General features: G+C 40.0%; 2 protein-coding genes across 2 annotated transcripts; one reads left to right on the top strand and one right to left on the bottom strand.

Annotated features, from left to right (window-relative positions):
• Positions 1–9358: 9358 nt before the first annotated feature.
• KVR01_003033 (uncharacterized protein) lies at positions 9359–10518 on the top strand (the record flags this gene model as incomplete). Its single annotated transcript, XM_044791581.1, has 3 exons — positions 9359–9546; positions 9577–9795; positions 9873–10518. The coding sequence occupies 3 exons, from the start codon at positions 9359–9361 to the stop codon at positions 10516–10518; spliced, it is 1053 nt and encodes a 350-aa protein (XP_044648048.1).
• Positions 10519–10664: 146 nt separating this feature from the next.
• On the bottom strand, positions 10665–12352 carry KVR01_002052 (uncharacterized protein; the record flags this gene model as incomplete). The annotated part of the gene is made up of 4 exons (XM_044783430.1): positions 10665–11394; positions 11456–11586; positions 11643–11902; positions 12199–12352. 4 exons carry the CDS (start codon positions 12350–12352, stop codon positions 10665–10667), a joined length of 1275 nt encoding a protein of 424 aa, XP_044647067.1.
• Positions 12353–21134: the final 8782 nt, after the last annotated feature.

Genomic DNA, 21134 nt, shown 5'->3' with positions numbered 1-21134 from the left:
TTATAAAAGTATATTTATTATTAAATTTTTAAACCTAAAAATATATTATATTTTAAAGTTAAAAGTTTAATAACTACTATTTATTTTATAATTAGGGCATCAAATATATTTAATATTTTTTATTAATTTAGTCCACTAATATTTTATATTTATTTCTAGTATAAATTAATAACTAAAAAATAATTTTTATTTTTTTAAATAAAGTATTTTTAATATTTCCTTTTATTATATTATATTTTACTTTTACTATTATTTAAATTTTATTTTTATACTAAACTAGCTTTTAATAGCTAAAACTTTTATATTAAAATTGCTTTTATTTTATAAAACTTATATTTACTATTAAAATAATTTTTTATAGCCTATTATAATTAAAGCTAATAAAAATAGATTTTAATAAAAGCTTTTAGTTAGCTTTTTATTATATTTTATTTTAATTCCATTTAATAAAAAAGGTATTTTTTATAATTAAAATAATTATATAATTTATATAAATTTTTAAATTTAATAATTATAGCAGCTATTTTTAAAAGATTTAATATTTTTAAATTTATATAATAAATTTATTTTTAAATTTTATATATTTTCTTATTTTAAAGTATATAGCTATTTATTTTATATAAATATCTAATAATATTAACTTATTTTTATACTATTTTAATTTAAATACAAATATTATTACCCTTATAAGTTTTATATTAAAAAAACTTTATTAAAATTTATAAAATATTTAATAATAAAGTATTAAATTTTAAAAGTTTTAAAACTTTTATTATAATATATTATAATAAGTCCTTTAATAATAATATTATTTATAAGGCTTAATAAATTTATAAAATAAAATTAAATAAAAGTTATATAATAATATATAAAATTGGCTATTAAATTTATAGCTTTTATTAATAATATTATTATTTTAAATAGCTTTAAGGTATTAAAAGGTTATTATATTTTAGTTATTTTTTAATTTAACTTAATTATATTTTAAAAAATATTTAAAAGTAATAAAATTTAGTATATACTAAACTTTTGGAAAATTAATTAATTAAAAGTAAAATAAATATATTTTAATTATAAATTAATTATATTTTATATATTATTAATTAGTTTAAGCCCTTTATTTTTTATAATTAAAAACTATTTATTTTATATAATAATTTAAATTTTTAAATACTTTTTTATAGTTGCTTTTAAACATTTTAATAATTTTATTTTAAAAGCGTAAAATATTAAAATATTTTAAAATTAAAATAATTTATAAAAATAATTTAATTTTCTATTTAAATATAATTTTAAAATAATTTTTTAAAATAGAATTAATTTTAGGCTAAAGCTTTTTTAGTTAATAAATAAGTATTAAAATATATTTTTAGTTTTTATAAAGTTATTATAATTTATTTTAAATAGGGTATTTTATTATTTATTTATAAACTAAAAGCAATAGTAATTTTATAAAATAAAGCTTAATTTATTAATTATATTTTATTACTAGTATATTTAATTATATAATTTATATTTTTTAAGCTTTTATTTTTAATAAATTATTCTTTTAAGTATTAATTTATTTATTTTTAAATTTGTTAATAAACTTAACTTTTTTAATTACCTTATATATTATATTTACTAATTAAAAAAGTATTTAAACCCTTTATTATATAATTACTATTATATATAAAAGCTTATTAATATATAAGCTAATAATAATTATATTTATACTTTTTTATTATTATTAAACTCTTTTTTATATATAGCTATTAACTTTACCTTAATAGAAAAGTAAAGCTATTTAATAAAAATAGAAATATTAAATATAAAAGAAAAAGAATAAGTATATTTTCTTTTAAAACCTTAATAATTTAATTAAGAACTTTTTATTATTAATTGCTAATTTTCCTAGTTTAAAATTAATAGTTAGTTTTTAATTATTTAGGTTATTTTATAAGTTAATTTAAACTAATTATAGCTATAAATTAAACTTTATTAAATTTAAAATTTGCCTTTATTTTACCTTTTAAAAATAAATAAATATTATTTTAATTTAATTAAAAGCTATTTTTAATAAAACCTTATAATTAACTTCTTTTAATTAATTATAAAAAATATATAATTTTAATATTTGGCTATATATATATTTATTTTATTATTTTAATTATATTAATTAATATATTATTAAAAGTAATTAAAAAAAGAAAAATATAAGGTAGTAAAATTTATTATATATAAAGGTATTAATAATATTTATTATTATATTAATATTAATTAATATTTAAAATATTTATATTTTTAGGCTATTAAACTATATAAATAATAAATTAATTTAAATTATATATTTATTTAGCATTTAGTTTATTATAATATTAAGCTTAGTGATTTTATTATTAGTAATTTTATTGCTAGGCTTATTATTTATAGAAAAATATTAATTTAAAAAAATTAGAAAGTTTTTACTTTTTAAAAAAATTAAATATTTTTATATATTTAGGATTTTAGTTATAATTATATTTTATATTATTAAAGGTAAAAATAAATAAAGTTATATAAGCTATTTTTGGCTAGTATTAGCTATTAGTTTTTATTTATATTATTTTTTTATTTTTTTAAACTATTTAAATATACTTAATAATATAATTACCTAGCTTTAAATAAATTATAATAAGTTTATTTTATATAAAATTTTTAGTATTTTAAAAATTATAAAATAATTAGTTTTAAAATTAATATAAAATTTAATTATTTAGTTTTAGCTTTTAGCTTTTTTAATTTTATAAAGTTAGCTTTTAGCTTAGCAATTTAAATATTTTTAGGTTATATAAATTTATTTAAATTTATAAAAATTATTAGGCAAACTTTTTTAAGGTTTAATACTTATAAGTATTCCTTTTTAGGTTTTCTATTATATAAAATAAAAGAGGTAGCTTTTTAGCTTTTCCTTTTATTTTATTAATATTAGTTTTTAATTAATTAATTAATAAATATAATATTATTATTTGCCCAGTTTTTTATTTAAATATAAGTATTTTACTAAAATATTAAGTTTTTTTTAAATTAGCTATTATAATTAATTAATTTATAAACTATATTATAGGTTAAAATAAAAGCTTTTAAAATTTATAAAGTATTTTATTAATAGCTAAACTTATATTTTTTATAAATTTTATTTTTTAATTAAATTTATATATTTAAATATTTAAGCTTTATTAATACTTTTATTAAAAAATATTTTAAAATTTTATAAATATAAGTAATAATTTTTTATTAACTTATAATAGTTAATTATATAAAAATTAAGGGTTTTATAATTTTTATTATATTTTATTTTTAATTTAAGCTAAAATTAATTTTTAAATAATTTTTATAATATAAAACCTTTATTTTTTATTAATTTTAATATTAAATATTTTATAATAAAATAATTAATATTTAAGTAGTTATAATAATTTTATTTTATATTATTTTTATAATATATTAATTTATAAATTAGTTTAATTATTAATATTATTTAAATTATTTTTATAATTTTAAACTTTTTAAATTATAATTAAATTTTTATTACTTTTATATTAGCTTATATAAAATGCTTATATTATTAATAGTTATTAGTTTTTATTTTATAGTTTTTATTTATTTTAAAATATTTTTAATTAATATTATATTTTATAATATATATATATTTATTTTAATGCAAATTATTTAGTTTTTTTTACTTATTATTTAAATATAACTATTTTTATTTTTAAATTATTTAATTAAATTTTTTTTTTAAGGATTTATTAAGTCTTTAAAATTTAATATTTATAAAATTACTATTAAAAATAGTATATTCTTATTTTATTATTATAATTAGCTAAATATTAATTAACTAGTTTATTAAAGCTAATTTAAATTTATAAGCTTTATTATTATAAATTTTAATATATTTTAATATTTATAAATATTTTTATTAATTATATTAATAGATATTATTTAAAATATAAGGGTATAAATTTATTATAATTATATAATTATTAAATAATTTTAATATTTATTTTAGCTTTATATTTAATAGCCTTTTAGTTTTATTAAATTTTATTTTATATATTTTTATTATATTTTATAAATATTTTATTAGTTATAATTATTTTTAAAAAAATACTTTATTTTAATATTATAGTTTAAAGTTAATTATTTTATAATATAAAAAAAAGCTTTTTAAAAGTTTTTAATTAGCTTTTTATTTATTTGGTTAAATTTATAAAATAGTTAATTATAATTATAAATTATATATTATAGGAAGTTAATATTAGTAATAAAGTAATTTAGTATAAGTTATTTAAATTGCTAATTAAAAATATATTATTAATTAATATTTTTATTTTAAAATATATTTTTAATTAAGTTTTTATAGCTGCTTATATTAGTTATATAAAGGTTAATTTTAATAATTATTTTTAAAAGGCTATTAAACCTTTTAATATATTTAAAGCTAGTTTAAATAATATATTTAAAAAAGGTAAATATTATTAAAGCGTTTTAAATAGTTATAATATTTTTATTTATAAAGGGTTTAAATTTAAAATTATAAAAATTTATTTAAATAAGTAAAGATTATTACGCTTTTATAATAGGTATTTATTTAAATAGTTATAATATAAGCTATAATAAATTGCTATTATTAAAGTTATTTTATTAATAGCTATTTTTTAGTATTAATAGTATTAAAAGTATTAAAGTTAAAGTATTAATTATTTAGGTGGCCTAATAAGCTTTAATTTAAATTTATTATTATTATAAGTAAAAATTATTAATAGTATTTTAAAAGGGAGTTAAATTGCTTATATTAATTTTAACCTTTTTTAGGTATTAAATTATATATATATATATAAATATTTATATAATAGCTATTTATTAATAAAATAAAGAATAAATAAGTTTGTTTAAAATAAATTTTATATTAGTTAATTTATTTAATAGTTTTATATAAGTAAAATAAAATTAGCATTTTAATTAAGTTTATAATTTTAATATTTTATATTTATAAAATATATTATAAACTCTTTATTATTTAAATATTATTATTTTTAAATTTTTTAGTAAAAGGTTTTACTTTTAATTATTTTATATTAAAATAAATAAAAAATTTTTTTTTTTAAGGTTTATTAAATTTTTATTAAAAGTACTTTAAAGTTTTTAATATTTTAGGTGTTTTTTATATTAATAAATTATTTTTTTATATTAAAATAATAATTGCTATTTTTAATTGGTAATTACTTTTAGGTTTTTAAGAAGCTTATTTTAATTTTTGGCATATATAAATAAAGCTATATATATAATTAGGTTGTAAAAGCAGGCTTTTTATTAATAGTTATTAAAAGATTTATAATTAGAAATTTATTTTTAATAGTTAAAATATTTGGTAAATATAATTATTAAGTATAAATATATATATAAATTAGATTTTCTTTTTATATAAAAGGTTTTTTTATAGTTATTTATTAATAAATTAAAGTGTAAATGGGCTAGTTAAGTGCCTAATTATAGGCCTAAGGAAGTGCTTATATAAAATAAAGGGAGATAATAAAAATCTTTTAATTTAGATGTATTTAAAAAAGAAATAAAGAAGGATTAAATTCTTTTAACTATTTAAAAGAGGGGTAGGTAAATATTTTTTATATAGGGTATTTATAGGTATAGAGGCCCTTATTAACTTAATATTTTTATAAATTTTAAAAAGATTAAAACTATTTATAATTAATAAATATTTATAATATTAAAAGTATAAAATTCTTTTTAATTTTTATAATTTTTATTAAAAGTTTATTCTTATATATAATAGAATTATTAAACCTTTAATATAACATATATAAAAATAAAGGGTTTTAATAAACCTTAAAATACTAAATTTTTTAATTATTTTAAAAATATATAATTAATACTTTAATACTATTATATTTTATATTTAAACTTTTATATATTTAAAAATAAATATATTTAATAGTATTATAGTTAGTATTTTTAATAATATAATAATAATAAATAATATTTAATTAAATATTTTTATAAAATAATATTAAATATATAAATAAACTATTTAATTTATAATAAAAGCTTTTAATTATAATATATTCCTTAAAATTTTAAAAATTAAAATTAATTAGTTTTTAGTTTACTTTATTTAAAATTATTACTAACTACTATATTTTAAAGTTTTATAATATAAAATAGTTATTAAACTTTTAGTAGGTTAAATAAGTAAGTCTTTTAATTTATTTTAATTTTAAACTATTATATTATTTAAATACTTAAAATATATTAGTTAATATATTATTTTAATATTTTAAAAGCTTAAAATTTAAAAAGAATAATTAAATATTTATTAAACTATTTAAATTTTTTATAAGTTAATAAAAATATTAAATTAAAGGTATTTAATATTTTACCTTTTAAATTAATAATTAATTAGATTTTATTTTATTTAATATTAAAAATATATTTAAACTTAAAGTTAATATTTATAAATATAAAGAACCCTATTAATAATAATATAGTTTAGAATAACTTTAACTACTTATTAGTAGTTATACCTCTATTTTCCTTAAATAATTTAAATCTAAGTTATTAAATACTTTACTATATATTAACTATAATTATTTAACTTTTAAATATTATTATAATTTAATAAAATAAAATATAAATAGCTAAAAGTTTATTAATAATTAATATATTATTTTTATAATAAATTAATAATCCTAAACTATAATAAACTTTATATTAAAGTTATTAATAATATTTATTTTTATATTATAATTATATATTTAAAATAAAATAAAACTATTAAATTAATATAATATAAATATTAATAACTTAATTTATAAATAAATATTATATAATTTATAAGTAATTATTTATATTAATTCTTTAAATACTTTTATAATAAAATATTAAATTTACTTTAACTACTATTTATATTTTATTAATTATAATAATATTTAATAATTAATTTTAAAAGTATATTAAAAATAAAATTAATTTAAATAATTTATTAATAATAATAGACTATTTATTTAAAACTATATAATATATCTTTTATATAAATATTTATATTATAATATAAATAATTTATTTCTATTATAAAGGGCCTTTTATATATTTAGCCTTTTAAATCTATTATTTTTAATTATAGCCCTTAATTTATCTTATCCTTTATTAATAAACTTTATTATATTATAAATATTTAATAAAAGTTATTTATTATAGGCTATTTTAATTTTAAAAATAAATTAAAACCTTTTAATAAATTAATTAATATTTATATATATTTATAAATTATTATTAAAATAATTAAATTAAAATAGTATTAACTTTAAACTTTACTTAAACCTATTTATTATATAACTCTTTTAATAAACTTTTACCTTTTAAAATTTAAATAAAGTTTACTTTTAATCTTCCTTTTAATTAAAAATATTAAATATAATAATAAAATATTAATTTTATATAAAAATAACTATTATAAAATAAAACTTAATATATAGCTTATATTTTATAAAGTTATATTAATAAAATTTAAATAATAATATAATAAATTTAAAAATATATAATAAAATAAATAAATTAATACTATTATAAACTTAATTTTAATATTAATAACTATATTTTATTATTAAAAATATAAATAACTAACTATTTATATAATAAACTTAAATACTTTTTTATTTAATAATTCTACTATATTATAAATAATAATTCTTATTACTTTTAAATTTAAAATTCCTTTAATCTAATATAATTATAAAATATTTATACTTAACTAATTATAACTTAATTTATAAAACCCCTTTAAAGTAACTTCCTTTTAATTTAAAGATAAGGTTATTAATAAAAAAGAATAAAAATAAATAAAATCTTAATATTTAAAGTCTTATATAAAATATTACTTTATTAAATTTATTAAAAATTAAAACTTAAATTTAAAATAATACTTAATTAATAACTTTAAATATATACTAACTATATTAAAAATATACTATAATACTTATTCTAATAACATTAAACCTCTATATTAATTATAAAAGTAGCTATATACTTAACTATAAAAAAGGTTCTAAATTATAATAATAATAATAAGTTAATATAACTTAATTAATAATAATAATATATTAAATAAAATATAAAATAAATATATTTTAATTAAAATATTTATAATAAATAAAAATATTATTTTATAATATATAATATAAAAAATAAATAATATTATTAATTATAATATACTTTATAATTAAAATAATTATAACTTTAATATTAAAAGATATTAAGGGTAATATTATAATAAAATAATAATAAAATATAAATTACTTTATAAAATAAAAAGTTAATTATAAAATATTTATTTAAAATATTAATTATTTTATTTATTATATAATATAAAAATTATTATAACTTAAAGTTTTAAAGCTTTTAATATAATAATAAATCCAAAATTATTTTTATAAAAGTTTAAAAATATTATTTAAATAGTTACTAATAAAGTTATAAATTTAATTTTAACTAATAATATAATTAATTACCTTTTTAAAAAAAGGGGATTATTAAAACTATAAATTAAATATTTATAAGATTAATTAATAAATCTATATACTTTACTTATTTTATTAATCTAAATAGCCTTTATATCTTTTATAATATAAAATTATAGCTTTACTACCTCCTCTATATTATTCCTTAAGTAACTTTAGTTTTAAATTAATAATTCTTTATAGACAATTTAAGCCTTCTTTTGCCATAGGTCGTAAGGACTATCTTATCACTCCCTCTATAGCCTAATTAGATATTCACACAATACTACCAATCCCAATTTTCTTCAACAAGTCACCCATAATTGCCACCCTGGGCATCGGAATTTCTGCATAAACAGCACCAACGGCCCCGATAGTCGCCTCATGATACCGACGGATGTCGCCGAGCCGGGTCTCGGCTGCCGTTGGGAAGCACTTACCTAAAGCAGGCAAAGACCGAAAACAGGTAGTTACCTTTTGGGGTTCTTTTCTTCTTCTTCTTTTTTTTTTAAGGAGCATCAGGATATTGGAGTACCACTGTAGGGTGGTAAACAACAGTGAGCAGTCGTATCTGGAAATTTGGTCAAGACAGCACTGATAAGGGATTGATCCCGAGGACTGGTGATAATTTGCTTGTGTAAGATATATAAGCCAACTCTGTGCAGGGGCATTTGCGCCTATTCAGACGTGTGGCAATTCGTCTAGACACAATCTCTATACATTCCTGTCTTGATTTCTGCCTGGGTACCTGCAGCCTGATATCACACCACTTCCCGTCTGCCGACGTTCTCTTCAGCGACAACACCACATCCATAACCCCGGCAGCCATGTCTGCCCCCGAAAAGTTCACCGGGTTCCAGTCGCCCAGTGCCGAGAACTGGCTCGACTTTCAAAAGAGGTCGTGGGTGCCCCGGCCGTTCGGGGACCACGACGTGGATGTCAAGATTGAGTGCTGCGGCGTGTGCGCCACCGACGTGCACGTCGCACGGCAGGACTGGGGCGAGACGCCCTACCCGCTGGCCGTCGGCCACGAAATCGTCGGCAGGGTGGTGCGCGTGGGGGCCAAGGTGACGCTGGCGGGCGTCGGCCAGCGCGTGGGCATCGGCGCCCAGGTCTACTCGTGTGGTGACTGCAGGCACTGCAAGAACCACAACGAGACGTACTGCAAGGAGCAGGTCTGCACGTATGGCGCGCCGTACCCTGGCGTCGACCACTACACGACGCAGGGCGGGTACTCGTCTCACGCACGCGTCCATGAATACTGGTAAGACTAGACTAGACGTCTAGGGTGGATGACGGGAAGGTTCTTTGCTGACACTATGCCCTCGAGGGGCCCGCCAGGATCTTCCCCATCCCCGACAGCATACCCAGCAGCGACGCCGCTCCGATGATGTGTGCCGGCGCCACCGTATTCAGTCCCCTGAAACGCTTCGGCGCGGGCCCCGGGGCCAAGGTAGGCGTCATAGGCATCGGCGGGCTCGGCCACTATGCCATACAGTTCGCCAAGGCGCTCGGCGCCGAAGTCTGGGCCATCTCGCGGTCCCGCGCCAAGGAGGCCGACGCCAAAGACATGGGCGCCGACGGGTTCCTCGCCACAAGCGAGGAGGGCTGGAACGAGCCGCACAGGATGACCTTCAACCTGATCATCTGCACGGCGAGCTCGTTCCAGGACTTCCACATGTCCCAGTACCTGAGCCTCCTGGACGTTCACGGGCGTTTGAACCTGGTGGGCCTGCCCGCCGACACCGTCAAGGTGTCCACCTTCGATTTCATCGAGAACAGCTGCTTCCTGGGAGCCACCAACGTCGCCAGCCGGCGCGAGGTACTCGAAATGCTAGAAGTTGCGGCTGCCAAGGGCGTCAGGTCGTGGGTGAAGGAGATCCCCATATCCACTCAAGGCATTCAGAAAGCCATAGCGCAGATAGAGGATGGTAGCGTCCGCTACCGGTCGTGCCTGGTTGCATACGATGAAGCATTTGAAGGCTAATAGAGAATAGTTATAATTGAAACATTGCGCCGATGGCGTGCCATGCCCAAGTTACTATGTGCTTCACCGCCATAGGGATCGGCCACATGGATTTTCTGCCTTGCTCTAGCCAGCACCCACCTGTGAAGGTTGTTGATCTTCCAAATCTAACCGAAGCACAGCCGCATTCTTAAGGACTCGGGCTGGGAAGCGTGCTGCCTATCCACAATCTGACCCCACCACACATTTTCGAAACCCTTCGTCTCTTGTTCGGCCCATATCTCTTCGAGCAAGGGTATGACATCGCGGAACATGTGGTATCTAGTCCTATCGTTCCATTGGGAGCAAAGCTTTATGATCTCGGCCTGCGTGGATCGATCCCGGAGCTCGCAGCCCGCGAAAAAGAGCGGCAACAGGGCCTGCCTGGAGATCATGTTTACGTCTCGGCACCAAAGTGCGTGGTCCATGATGGCCCTTGCACGGTACAAGATGTGAATCGGGGCCTCGTTCCCAGGCTCCCACTGGAAGACCCTGAATATATAAAGAAGGAGGCCGTTTCTCCACGCCTCGGAGCAGTGCATGGTGTCCAAGTCCTGGTGCATGCCCTCCTCGTCGTTGAAGGCCGTCGCGGCGGGTACATGGCACCAGGACTCGAGGTACTGCTGGATTTCCGAGATAACTGCGGCATCACATGTGGAGCCTGACGCGCTCCATGCTTTCCTCCTATCCGCGGCGAGACGCGCCACCCGCATCACAATGATCACCAGGCTTGTCGGACACCCGCACAATCCGAAGAAGTTCCACTCTCGCTTGTGCTGATTGGAAAGGACGGTGTCAAAGTATTCGTAGGGGAACGCGCATTGCTCCCTGGACAAGAGGCTGACTATGGCATCCCACCTGCCAGCAGTAAGTAATGGCACGTTATTAAAAAGCATGGTGTAAAATGTCTAATTCGTACCAGGTGAGGATTCCGATCTGTGTTTCGAATCTAGAGGATAAAGGGAGCATCTTGATGCCACCGCAGGCTTCTAGTAGCCCGTATGCCCCCACGAGATGTGTGCTCCAGTTCCCGAGCATGGACTGGGTTTCCTAAGATCCACTGTCAGACAAGGCTCATCCTCTGAAAATGAGTTGTGTGGTATTACATCTAGCGAGAAGAGAATGACAATGGTGTCTAGAATGGAATGCATAGTCTCGGTGTCGCTGAACGTGTCGAGGGCCTGACGAAGCAGCTGGAGGGCTGTGTGACGATGGCTCAGGGTCGAGTCGCTTTTGACGTGGTGGCCGGCCAGCGCCATGACTGCGTGAACCAGAAAGACAGGTTCCGGGTCAAGATCTGTGCGGTATCGAAACGGGTTGATGCGTAGCCGGAAAGTCAACGGAATCGTGCAGAACTCTGCGTTGTCTACATGGAGTGTCAGTTTGGCCGTGCATGGGAACTTGGGCAAGAGGGAGCCAGTTGGAAAGTATTACATCTGGTGAGAATGGGCCTAAACCGTTCCGTAAGACTATTGAATTCCATGACGGGTGGTAGGGGCAAGTCACTGGGCCATGTGGTGCTGGCCACAGCCATCAGGGACGCGGCGTCGGAGCATGAAGCCCGGGTTAGAACCTCGGATTCACCAGCGACCACGGCACTGGGCGAATAGGAGGATTCAGTGGATTGAGTATCAATTTGGGAAGAGGTTGGCGAAGCTTCACTTGTACGGTTGACCACGTCCGGATCGGTAAAGCCTTGTGTGCTGGGAGAGGATTCATCTTCTAATATCTCGATCACGTCCAGGTCCGCGTCAATGGGAGGCTCCCGGTCCTGTCGGTCCACGGTGTAGCTGTTGAAATGTGCTTCACTCTCCATTGTTTCGAGTGATGTCACTTCACTATCCCGGCGAGGCGCATGGCCATCTCCCTCCAATGTTCCATCTTGGATATGCGGCTCGGGTTGCGACTGTGATGTTCGTGGTTGATTGGAAGGTCCCCTGTCCCATGACGAGTCGCTGGCACCTGAGTGCCGCGCTTCGTGCTTACGGGCCGCGCCGGGCGAGGAATATCTTGTGTGGCGGTTGAGTCTGTGTGGCTGCTCGATGACGAACTCAAACCCCTGCTGTGTATTTCTGCGTGGTGTGGGTCGCTTTGCTGGCTTCCTCGAAAGGGTAAAGCCCAGCTGCCAGGTCAGCTGCCTTCCTGACATATTAATGCTTGTTTGGGCGTCAGTTATCAAGTGGTCCGAGCTATCACGAGTCTGGATGATGTGGATGTGCAAGAAGCTGCGGTGGCAGGTTTTATGAAGGGTACTTTGATAGTTCCTGCGGGATTAGGAATTCTAGATTCCATCACCGTGATCGTCGATTTTGGCCTTGAGCCCCACCTCCCATGGAATATGTCGTAACCGAGATGAAATAAGTGCTGATGCAAGATCCTTGCATATGCACGTCTGTTGTCAGCACTCATGAAGGTCGTATCACCCAGACCCTTGTGGACAGACAAGCTCGGCTGGAGCGGTTCAGCAGTGGCAACAACATTCAAGCTTAAACAAGATGGAATTGTCATCCAGGAGCTGACTGCAACCTCCACCTACGATAAGAGATCGAGAATAGTTGTTTAGTTTCTATTACTTAACATTTATCACCTTATTAATAAATATAAGATCTTTACTAAGAGATTACTATTTGTTTTATAAATAAATAAATAAATGAAAGTATATATATAAAGTATTTAATAAAAGTATTTTACTTTAATTTAATAAAAAGTTTTTTATTTTTAAGTTGATATTTTAAAATAATATAAGATAAATAATGTTTGCTAATAATTATAAAGGTTAGGAAGTTAATAATAATAGTAGTACTAGAGGGGGTAAGAAGAAGTACTATAAGTGAGGGACAGGTGGCGAGACTAAGGGATGGTACGATGTGGGCTAAGCATTTAGCCACGACTAGGAAAGAATGCCGGTTCAAAAGTCTCTTGAAACAAGCCTTTGTGCTTCGTGCCGAGAACTGATTTCGTTCCCTCCACACCTGGGCAGCTTTAGAACAAATCTAAGTTGTCGCCCTTATGAATGGTCATGATTGTGTGGTGACGAGTGAACTTCAGGATGACATCTCTTGAGAAAGAAAGTCAGGCAGTAAATAAAACCGAGGCGGGTGAACAACTCCTGCCCCATAGGGCTGGCTGCCTGCTGCCTGCTGGCGCTCTGTGCGCTGCGGCTGCAGGTAAGGCAGAAAAGGGTCCTTTTGCTGCCAAGGTATTTTACCGGCGGCGGTAAATCCGAGGCTACTAGTACATGCGTACCATGGTACAACTTTTGGCTCTAGGACAGCCTAACCTATGTATGTTCGCAACTTACCTCGGTACCTACCTGGTGATTTGAGTAGTTCTTACAGCTCCTTGTATCGTCATGCCCACAATGATCCTTCAAAATAATTCACCGCTCTCTGTCCTGGGGCCAGACCTGGCCCCCACCGCCCGAGATACAAAATGGCCTAGACTTGCCGTCTCGAGATTTGGAAACGGTCAGCATCTGGTAACATCGTGAATAATCCACATGTTAAGAGCTTCCCAAACTGGCAATGATACTTGTAAGGGTGATGCGCCCGAAGTGGCGCAACACTCGAACAGGCAGGAATTCTTGAATCCTGGACGTCATCTGCCAGGGGACACGAACAGTAAGGATCGTGAGAGCCCCGAGAGATGGGTTGTGACCGAGTGGCTCTGAGAGGTTTAGCGATGTCTCAAGCCCTCCAAACAGCTCGCTTCCAGTGCGAATTCTGATAAATGGTGGCATGCTGCCGCGTATCCGCGGTGCTATGCATAAGGGAAAAGATAAAATATAAGTGATGCCAAACGCATCACAGCCACAAATCTGATCCGTGTGATTTATCGATTCATTTATGACCCCAACAATGGACCAACAGATGTCAACATCAGACCGACACGTCCTGATCGAGCAGTTCAACGCAACCGACAACGCCGCAACGCTCGGCTTCTGCCTGCCCCAGCTCTTCGAGGCCGCGGCAGCGCGGTACCCAGCGCACCCGGCCGTGATCACCGCAGACACAGAATATGACTACCAGACCGTCAACGCGCAGGCCAACCGTCTGGCTCACATACTCATACATGAGTGGAGCATAGGGCGCGGGGATGTCGTCGGGGTGGCGCTGGACCGCTCCGCGGACGTCGTCGTGGCCGCGCTGGCGGTCAAAAAGGCGGGCGCCGCCTACCTGCCCATCGATCCCGCCTTCCCGGCCGGGCGCATCGCCCACACCGTCGAGGACGCCAGGCCGAAGCTTATACTCGTCAGCGACGGGACTCGGGCGGCGCTGGCGCCGGCAGGGTGTGGGTGCCTCAGCCTGGACGAGCTGCGCAGCACTGGCAGCATGGACAGGCCATTAGATGCCGGGGACCCGAGCAACAACACGCGGACCGTACGGCCTGACGACCTCGCATATGTCATCTACACGTCCGGCTCGACGGGCCGGCCCAAGGGCGTAGAGGCGAGCCACGGGGCGCTGTGCAACCTGCTGCTGTCGATGCAGCAGGAGCCCGGCTGCGGCGCGCGGGACCGCCTGCTCGCCGTCGCGCCCATCGCCTTCGACATGTCCATCTTCGACCTCTTCCTGCCGCTCGTGAGCGGCGCCGCCGTCATCCTGGCCCGGGCGGCGGAGCTGCGGGACACGGGCGCGCTGCTCGGGCTGATGCGGCGCCACGGGGCGACCATGGTGCAGGCGACGCCCTCCTTCTTCCAGATGCTGCTCAACGGGGGCTGGGAGGGGGAGCCGCGCCTCGCCAAGGTCCTCACGGCCGGGGAGCCGGTGCCCCGCAGGCTGCTCGACGCCCTGCTCGACCGCGCGGACGGCGTGTGGGAGGGCTACGGCCCGACCGAGGCGACCGTCTACTCGAGCGTGGGCCGCGTGACCCGGGCCGACAGGGACAGCGTCATCGGCCATCCCATCGCAAACTTCCGGCTGTACGTCCTCCGGCCCGAGGACCTGTCGCCCGTGCCGCCGGGCGCCATCGGCGAGCTGTATATCGGCGGCGTCGGCGTGGACTGCGGGTACCGCAACAACCCCGGGCTCACAAGCCAGAGGTTCCTGCGGCACAACCCCTTCCACCCGGGGCGCCTGTACCGGTCTGGCGACCTGGCCCGGTTCATCGCGCCGGGGAAGCTGAGCCTGGTGGGCCGCACCGACAGCCAGGTCAAGGTGCGAGGCTACCGCATCGAGCTCGGGGACGTGACCACCACCATAGCACAGCACGACCTCGTCTCAGAGGCCGTTGTCCTCGTGCGCGACGAGCAGCTCGTCGCCTACTATGTCTGCAAGAGGAACCGCCAGGGCGAAACCGACGGCAGTCCCTCGGCGCCGCTCGACGGCGTCCTGCGTTCGTGGCTGGCCGGGCACCTGCCTGCGTATATGATTCCAGCATATTATGTCCAGATGCTCGCCTTTCCCATGACACTGAACGGCAAGATCGACAAGACAGCCCTTCCAGACCCGTACACCGTAGCCACACCCTCAACACCCCTGCCCCGGAGCTCGGCCGATGAGCCCCAGCTGGAGACCACGCTGGAGGGCCAGGTCCGAGATGCCTGGGCACACACCCTCGGGCATGAGAACTTCAGCACCCACAGCAGCTTCTTCGACGTGGGCGGCGACTCGGTGCGCATCCCTCGCCTGCAGAAATACCTGCAAAGCACGTTAGGCCGGCCCATTCCCATGCCCGCACTGTTTGAGCACTTCACCATCAAGTCTTTGGCGACATTTCTGGAGACCACCAAGGTCAACGGTGCCACGGCCAACGGAACCAAGCCACAGCAAGAGGAAGAGCACCAGGAGCCCCTACGACAACCCAGCGACAGCAACAGAGACGAACAAGACATAGCAGTCATCTCAATGGCATGCCGGCTCCCCGGCGGCATCTCCACCCCGGACGAGTACTGGGCCCTCCTGCAGGCCGGGCGCGACGCCGTCGGCGACGTCCCCAAGGACCGCTGGGACGCCGACGCCCTGTACGACGCAGACCCAGACGCCCCCGGGCGGTCGACCTGCCGCCGGGGCGGCTTCCTGTCCGGCGGCGACGTGGGCGCCTTCGACGCGGCCTTGTTCGGCATCTCGCCGCGCGAGGCCCGCACGCTGGACCCGGCGCAGGCCCTGATGCTCGAGACGAGCTGGGAGGCCCTCGAGCGCGCGGGGTACACACAGGCGGAGCTGCGCGGGAGCGGCACGGGCGTGTTTGTCGGCCAGAACCCCGTCGGCGCGCACGCCCCCGCCGGCGGCCGGGACCTGGCCGACCTGGACGGCTACGCCGTCACGGGCTCGGCGGGCGCGGCGCTGTCCGGCCGCGTCTCGTACGCGCTTGGGCTGGAAGGCCCCGCCATGACGGTCGACACGGCATGCTCGTCGTCCCTCGTCGCGGCGCACCTGGCGTGCGCGGCGCTGCGGCGCGGCGAGTGCGGCATGGCCGTCGCCGGGGGCGTGACCGTCCTCCCCGGGCCGGGCCTGCACGTCGAGTTCAGCCGGCTGCGCGGGATCTCGGCCGACGGGCTGTGCCGGGCCTTTGACGCCGACACGGGCGGCACGGGCTTCGGCGAGGGCGCCGCCGTCGTCGTGCTCAAGACGCTGGCCGCCGCGCGCCGCGCCGGGGACCGCGTCCTCGCCCTGCTGCGCGGCAGCGCCGTCAACCACTGCGGGCGCGGCGCCGCCAGCCTCACCACGCCCAGTGCCTCCGCGCAGGAGCGCCTCCTCCGCTCCGGCCTTGCCGTCTCCGGGCTGCGGCCCGGTGATATCGACTATGTCGAGGCCCACGGCACGGCCACGAAGCTGGGCGATCCCATCGAGGGCGCGGCGCTGGCGAGTGTCTTTGGTGGCCGGCCGCCGGCTGAGGATCCGTTGTGGATCGGCTCGGTCAAGTCCAACATCGGCCACACGCAGGCTGCTGCCGGCATGGCCGGCGTGCTGAAGGTGATCTTGGCCCTTCAACACGGGGTCCTCCCGCGGACGCTACACGTCGCCCAGCCGACCCCTTTGATAGAATGGGAGAAGGCGAACATGGCCCTGGTGCTGGAGAATCGGCCGTGGCTGCCGCAGGAGTACAGACTGCGTCGCGCCGGGGTGAGCTCGTTCGGCATTGCCGGCACCAACGCGTTCGTTACCGTCGAGGAGGCGCCGCCCTCTCCAACCAGCACCACAGCACCCGCACATGTCCTCCTGCTGCCCCGTGTGCTGCCTTTTCTACTCTCCGGCCGGACCGAGGGTGCCCTGCGCCAACAGGCCGAGAAGCTGCGCCGCCACATATTAAACGCCGGTATTCCGGAGGACGACCACCGTGCTGTCCGTGACCTAGCCTTCTCGCTGGCGACCACGCGCAACCACTTCCGCCGGCGCAGGGTCGTGACCGCAAGCGGGAAAGCGGAGCTGCTCGAGAAGCTGGCCGTCTGCGCGGCCGGCCCGGACGGTTCCCCAACCGATCTACTGTCACCGGCCCGAGAGCTCCTCAGCGGCGGCGACGGTCATGACGGTGACGGTGCCCGCGTGGCCATGCTCTTCACCGGCCAGGGGTCCCAGCGCCTGAACATGGGCAAGACGCTCAGTGAGACATACCCGCCCTTCCGGGACGCGCTCGAGGACGTCGCGGCGCACCTCGGCCGGCTCGGGGTCCAGATCCTGCCGGCCATGTGGGCCGACCCGAGCCATAGGGACAACGCCGCCCGGCTGCAGGCGACCGAGCTCGCGCAGCCCGCCGTCTTCGCGCTCCAGGTGGCGCTGTGGCGGTCGTGGCAGCGCCTGGGCGTGCAGCCGCGAGTGTTGATGGGCCACAGCGCCGGCGAGATCGCGGCCGCCCACGCAGCCGGCGTGCTGGACCTCCCGGATGCCTGCAGGCTCGTGGCGGCGCGCGGCCGCCTGATGCAGGGGCTGGACCCCGGCCGGCGCGGGCGCATGGTGTCGGTGGAGGCCGGCGCGGGCGAGGTCGAGTCGGGCATCGCGGAGCTGGGCCTCGGCGGGCGGGTCGAGGTGGCGGCGTACAACACGCCCGCACAGACGGTGCTGACGGGAGACGCCGATGCTGTTGAGGACGTGGCGGCACATGTCGCCGGGCGCCTCGGCTGCAAGACCAAGGCGCTCGACACGTCGCATGCGTTCCACTCGTCCCACATGGACGGGATGCTGCCGGCCTTCCGGGCCGTGGTGGAGACGCTGCGGTTCCGCCCGGCCACCGTCCCGGTCGTCAGCAGCCTGACGGGGCGGACGGCGCGGGAGGGCGAGCTGCAGCAGCCCGACTACTGGGTGCGGCAGGTCCGCCGGGCGGTGCGCTTCAGCCAGGGCGTCGAGACTCTTTTCCGGGAGTACCAGGTCGACGGCTTCCTCGAGCTGGGCCCGCAGCCTGTGCTCCTGGGCCTGGCCGCGGCGTGTCTGGCATCGTCTGAGCCGGGCGACGGCGGCCGAGAGGAAAGTCCACCTGCGTTCTTCCTGCCGTCGCTCTCCACCGGTAAGAATGACGACGACCACGTCGTGTTTCAGCGCTCACTCGCCGAGCTGCACGTCAGGCATGTGCCGGTCGACTGGCCCGCCTACTTCAGCCCACTCGGAGGAGAACGTGTCGACCTGCCGACCTATGCATTCCAGCGAGAACGCTACTACCAACGTCCGGGCCGGGGGGCGTCGACGGTTGGTCTTGAGCGTGAAGCACCTGCGGTCAATGGGGACACCGGGAGTGTCAGCGACCGTTTCCAATTCGAGGTCGACTGGTTGCCGGCTGGGAAAGACAGCCCGCACATGAGCAATGGCCATGACAGGACCAACGGGAGCAATGGTCACAACTGGACCAACGGGACCAAGGGCATCAACGGCGTCAACGGCTCCGGCAACAGCGGCTCGTGGGGCCTGCTGAGCCCGAGTAGTAACGAAGAACTCTCCCCACAGCTCGAAACAGCACTGTCCGACGCCGGCATCCGGGCCGTGACCGTCCGCAAGCTCGAGGATGCCCAGCAGCTAGACGGCCTGGTGTGCCTGTGGGACAGCCCCTTCAACGATGGCGATGTCGTCGTACGCCAGGCCCACGAGTGGTCGACAAAAGCCATGGCGCAGCTCCAAGCCGCAGCCAAGATCGGGTTCCGCCCCCCGCTCGTCTGGGTGACGCGCCACGCGGTCGGCGTCCGCAGCCGCGAGCGCGGCGCGGCCAAGGGAGACCAGGACCAGGACCAGGACCAGGACCACATCGCCGAGGAGCACGGCCTCAGGGCCGCGCCGCTGTGGGGCCTGATGCGGACGGCTCGCAGCGAGAACCCCGAACTCAAGCTGCGCCTCATCGACGTGGACGGCCCCGAGGCTCTCGCGGCGGCGCTGAGCCTGCGCGGCGAGCCCGAGTGCGCCGTCCGGGGAGGGAGGGTGCTTGTGCCCCGGGTGCGGCGCGCGCCGGCCGGGCCGCCCCGGACGAGGCAGCTCCTCCGGAGCGGCGGCGCCGTCTTGATCACGGGGGGCGTCGGCGGCATCGGCAGCCAGGTGGCCAGGTGGCTGGCGAGCACGCACGGCGCCCGCGACCTGGTGCTCACCTCGCGCCGCGGCATGGAGGCTCCCGGCTCGGAGAAGCTGGTCCGTGACCTGGCGCGGCTCGGCGCGGCCGCCACCGTGGTGGCCTGCGACGTCAGCGATGGCGAGAGCCTGGGCCGCGTGCTGCGCATGTTCGGCAGCAGCCCCGGGAGGCCGCTGCGTGGTGTGGTCCATGCCGCCGGCCTCGTGGACAACGGCGTGCTGTCGGCCTTGACGCCGGGGCGCCTGGCGACCGTCTTCGCGCCCAAGGTCGACGGGTCCTGGAACCTGCACACCATGACCCGGGACATGGACCTCGACCTGTTTGTGATGTTGTCGTCCGTCTCGGGCGTGCTGGGCATGCCGGGGCTGGGGAACTACGCCGCCGCCAACACCTTCATGGACGCGCTGGCTCACCTGCGCGCCGCCCGGGGCCTGCCGGCTGCCTCTGTTGCGTATGGTGTCTGGAAGGGCGACGGCATGGCGGCCGGGCTGACGAGCAGGAGCACTCTTGCTCACCTGTCCGAATTCGGGCTCGACCCGCTGCTGCCGGGAGACGGCTTACGCCTGCTGGACCAGGCCGTGTCGAGTGGCCGGGCACTTAGCGTCGCCGCGGCGCTCGATCTCAAACGGCTCCACAAGTATCTATTGGAAGAGGAGGCCGCGGACGGGAATGTGCCACCTTTGTATCGTGAGTTGTTGATGCCGAATGGAATTCAAAGCAATGGCCATGCCGATAGCCGTCACCCCAGCCGGAACGGAGACCTGCGAGGGGAGCAACACGGCTCAGCCATGCGCAGAGTTCTGGCGGACACAGTCCCCGAGAAGCACCCCGCCGTTGTGTTACAACTGGTGCGGCAGACAATGGCAAAGGTCCTGGGACTGTCCTCGGAAAATGAGGTGGATGTCAGGGCGCCCCTGCAGGACATTGGGTTTGACTCACTGACGGCGGTCTTGTTGCGCAACCAGCTGGCGAACCTGACAGGGCTGCGGACCCTATCGGCCAGCAGCATCACCTGGAACCACCCAAACCTGTATTCACTAAGCCAGTTCCTGCTGTCCCAAGTACAGGCCGGAGAAGAAACACAAGCGGCCGTGGCAGACCCAGATCAGAATGGA

Source organism: Diaporthe batatas, assembly GCF_019321695.1.
Source record: "Diaporthe batatas strain CRI 302-4 chromosome Unknown Contig00003, whole genome shotgun sequence".
NCBI lineage: Eukaryota > Fungi > Ascomycota > Sordariomycetes > Diaporthales > Diaporthaceae > Diaporthe > Diaporthe batatas.
The sequence above is the reverse complement of the archived record's forward strand: the minus strand, read 5'-3'. Positions and strand labels throughout refer to the sequence as shown.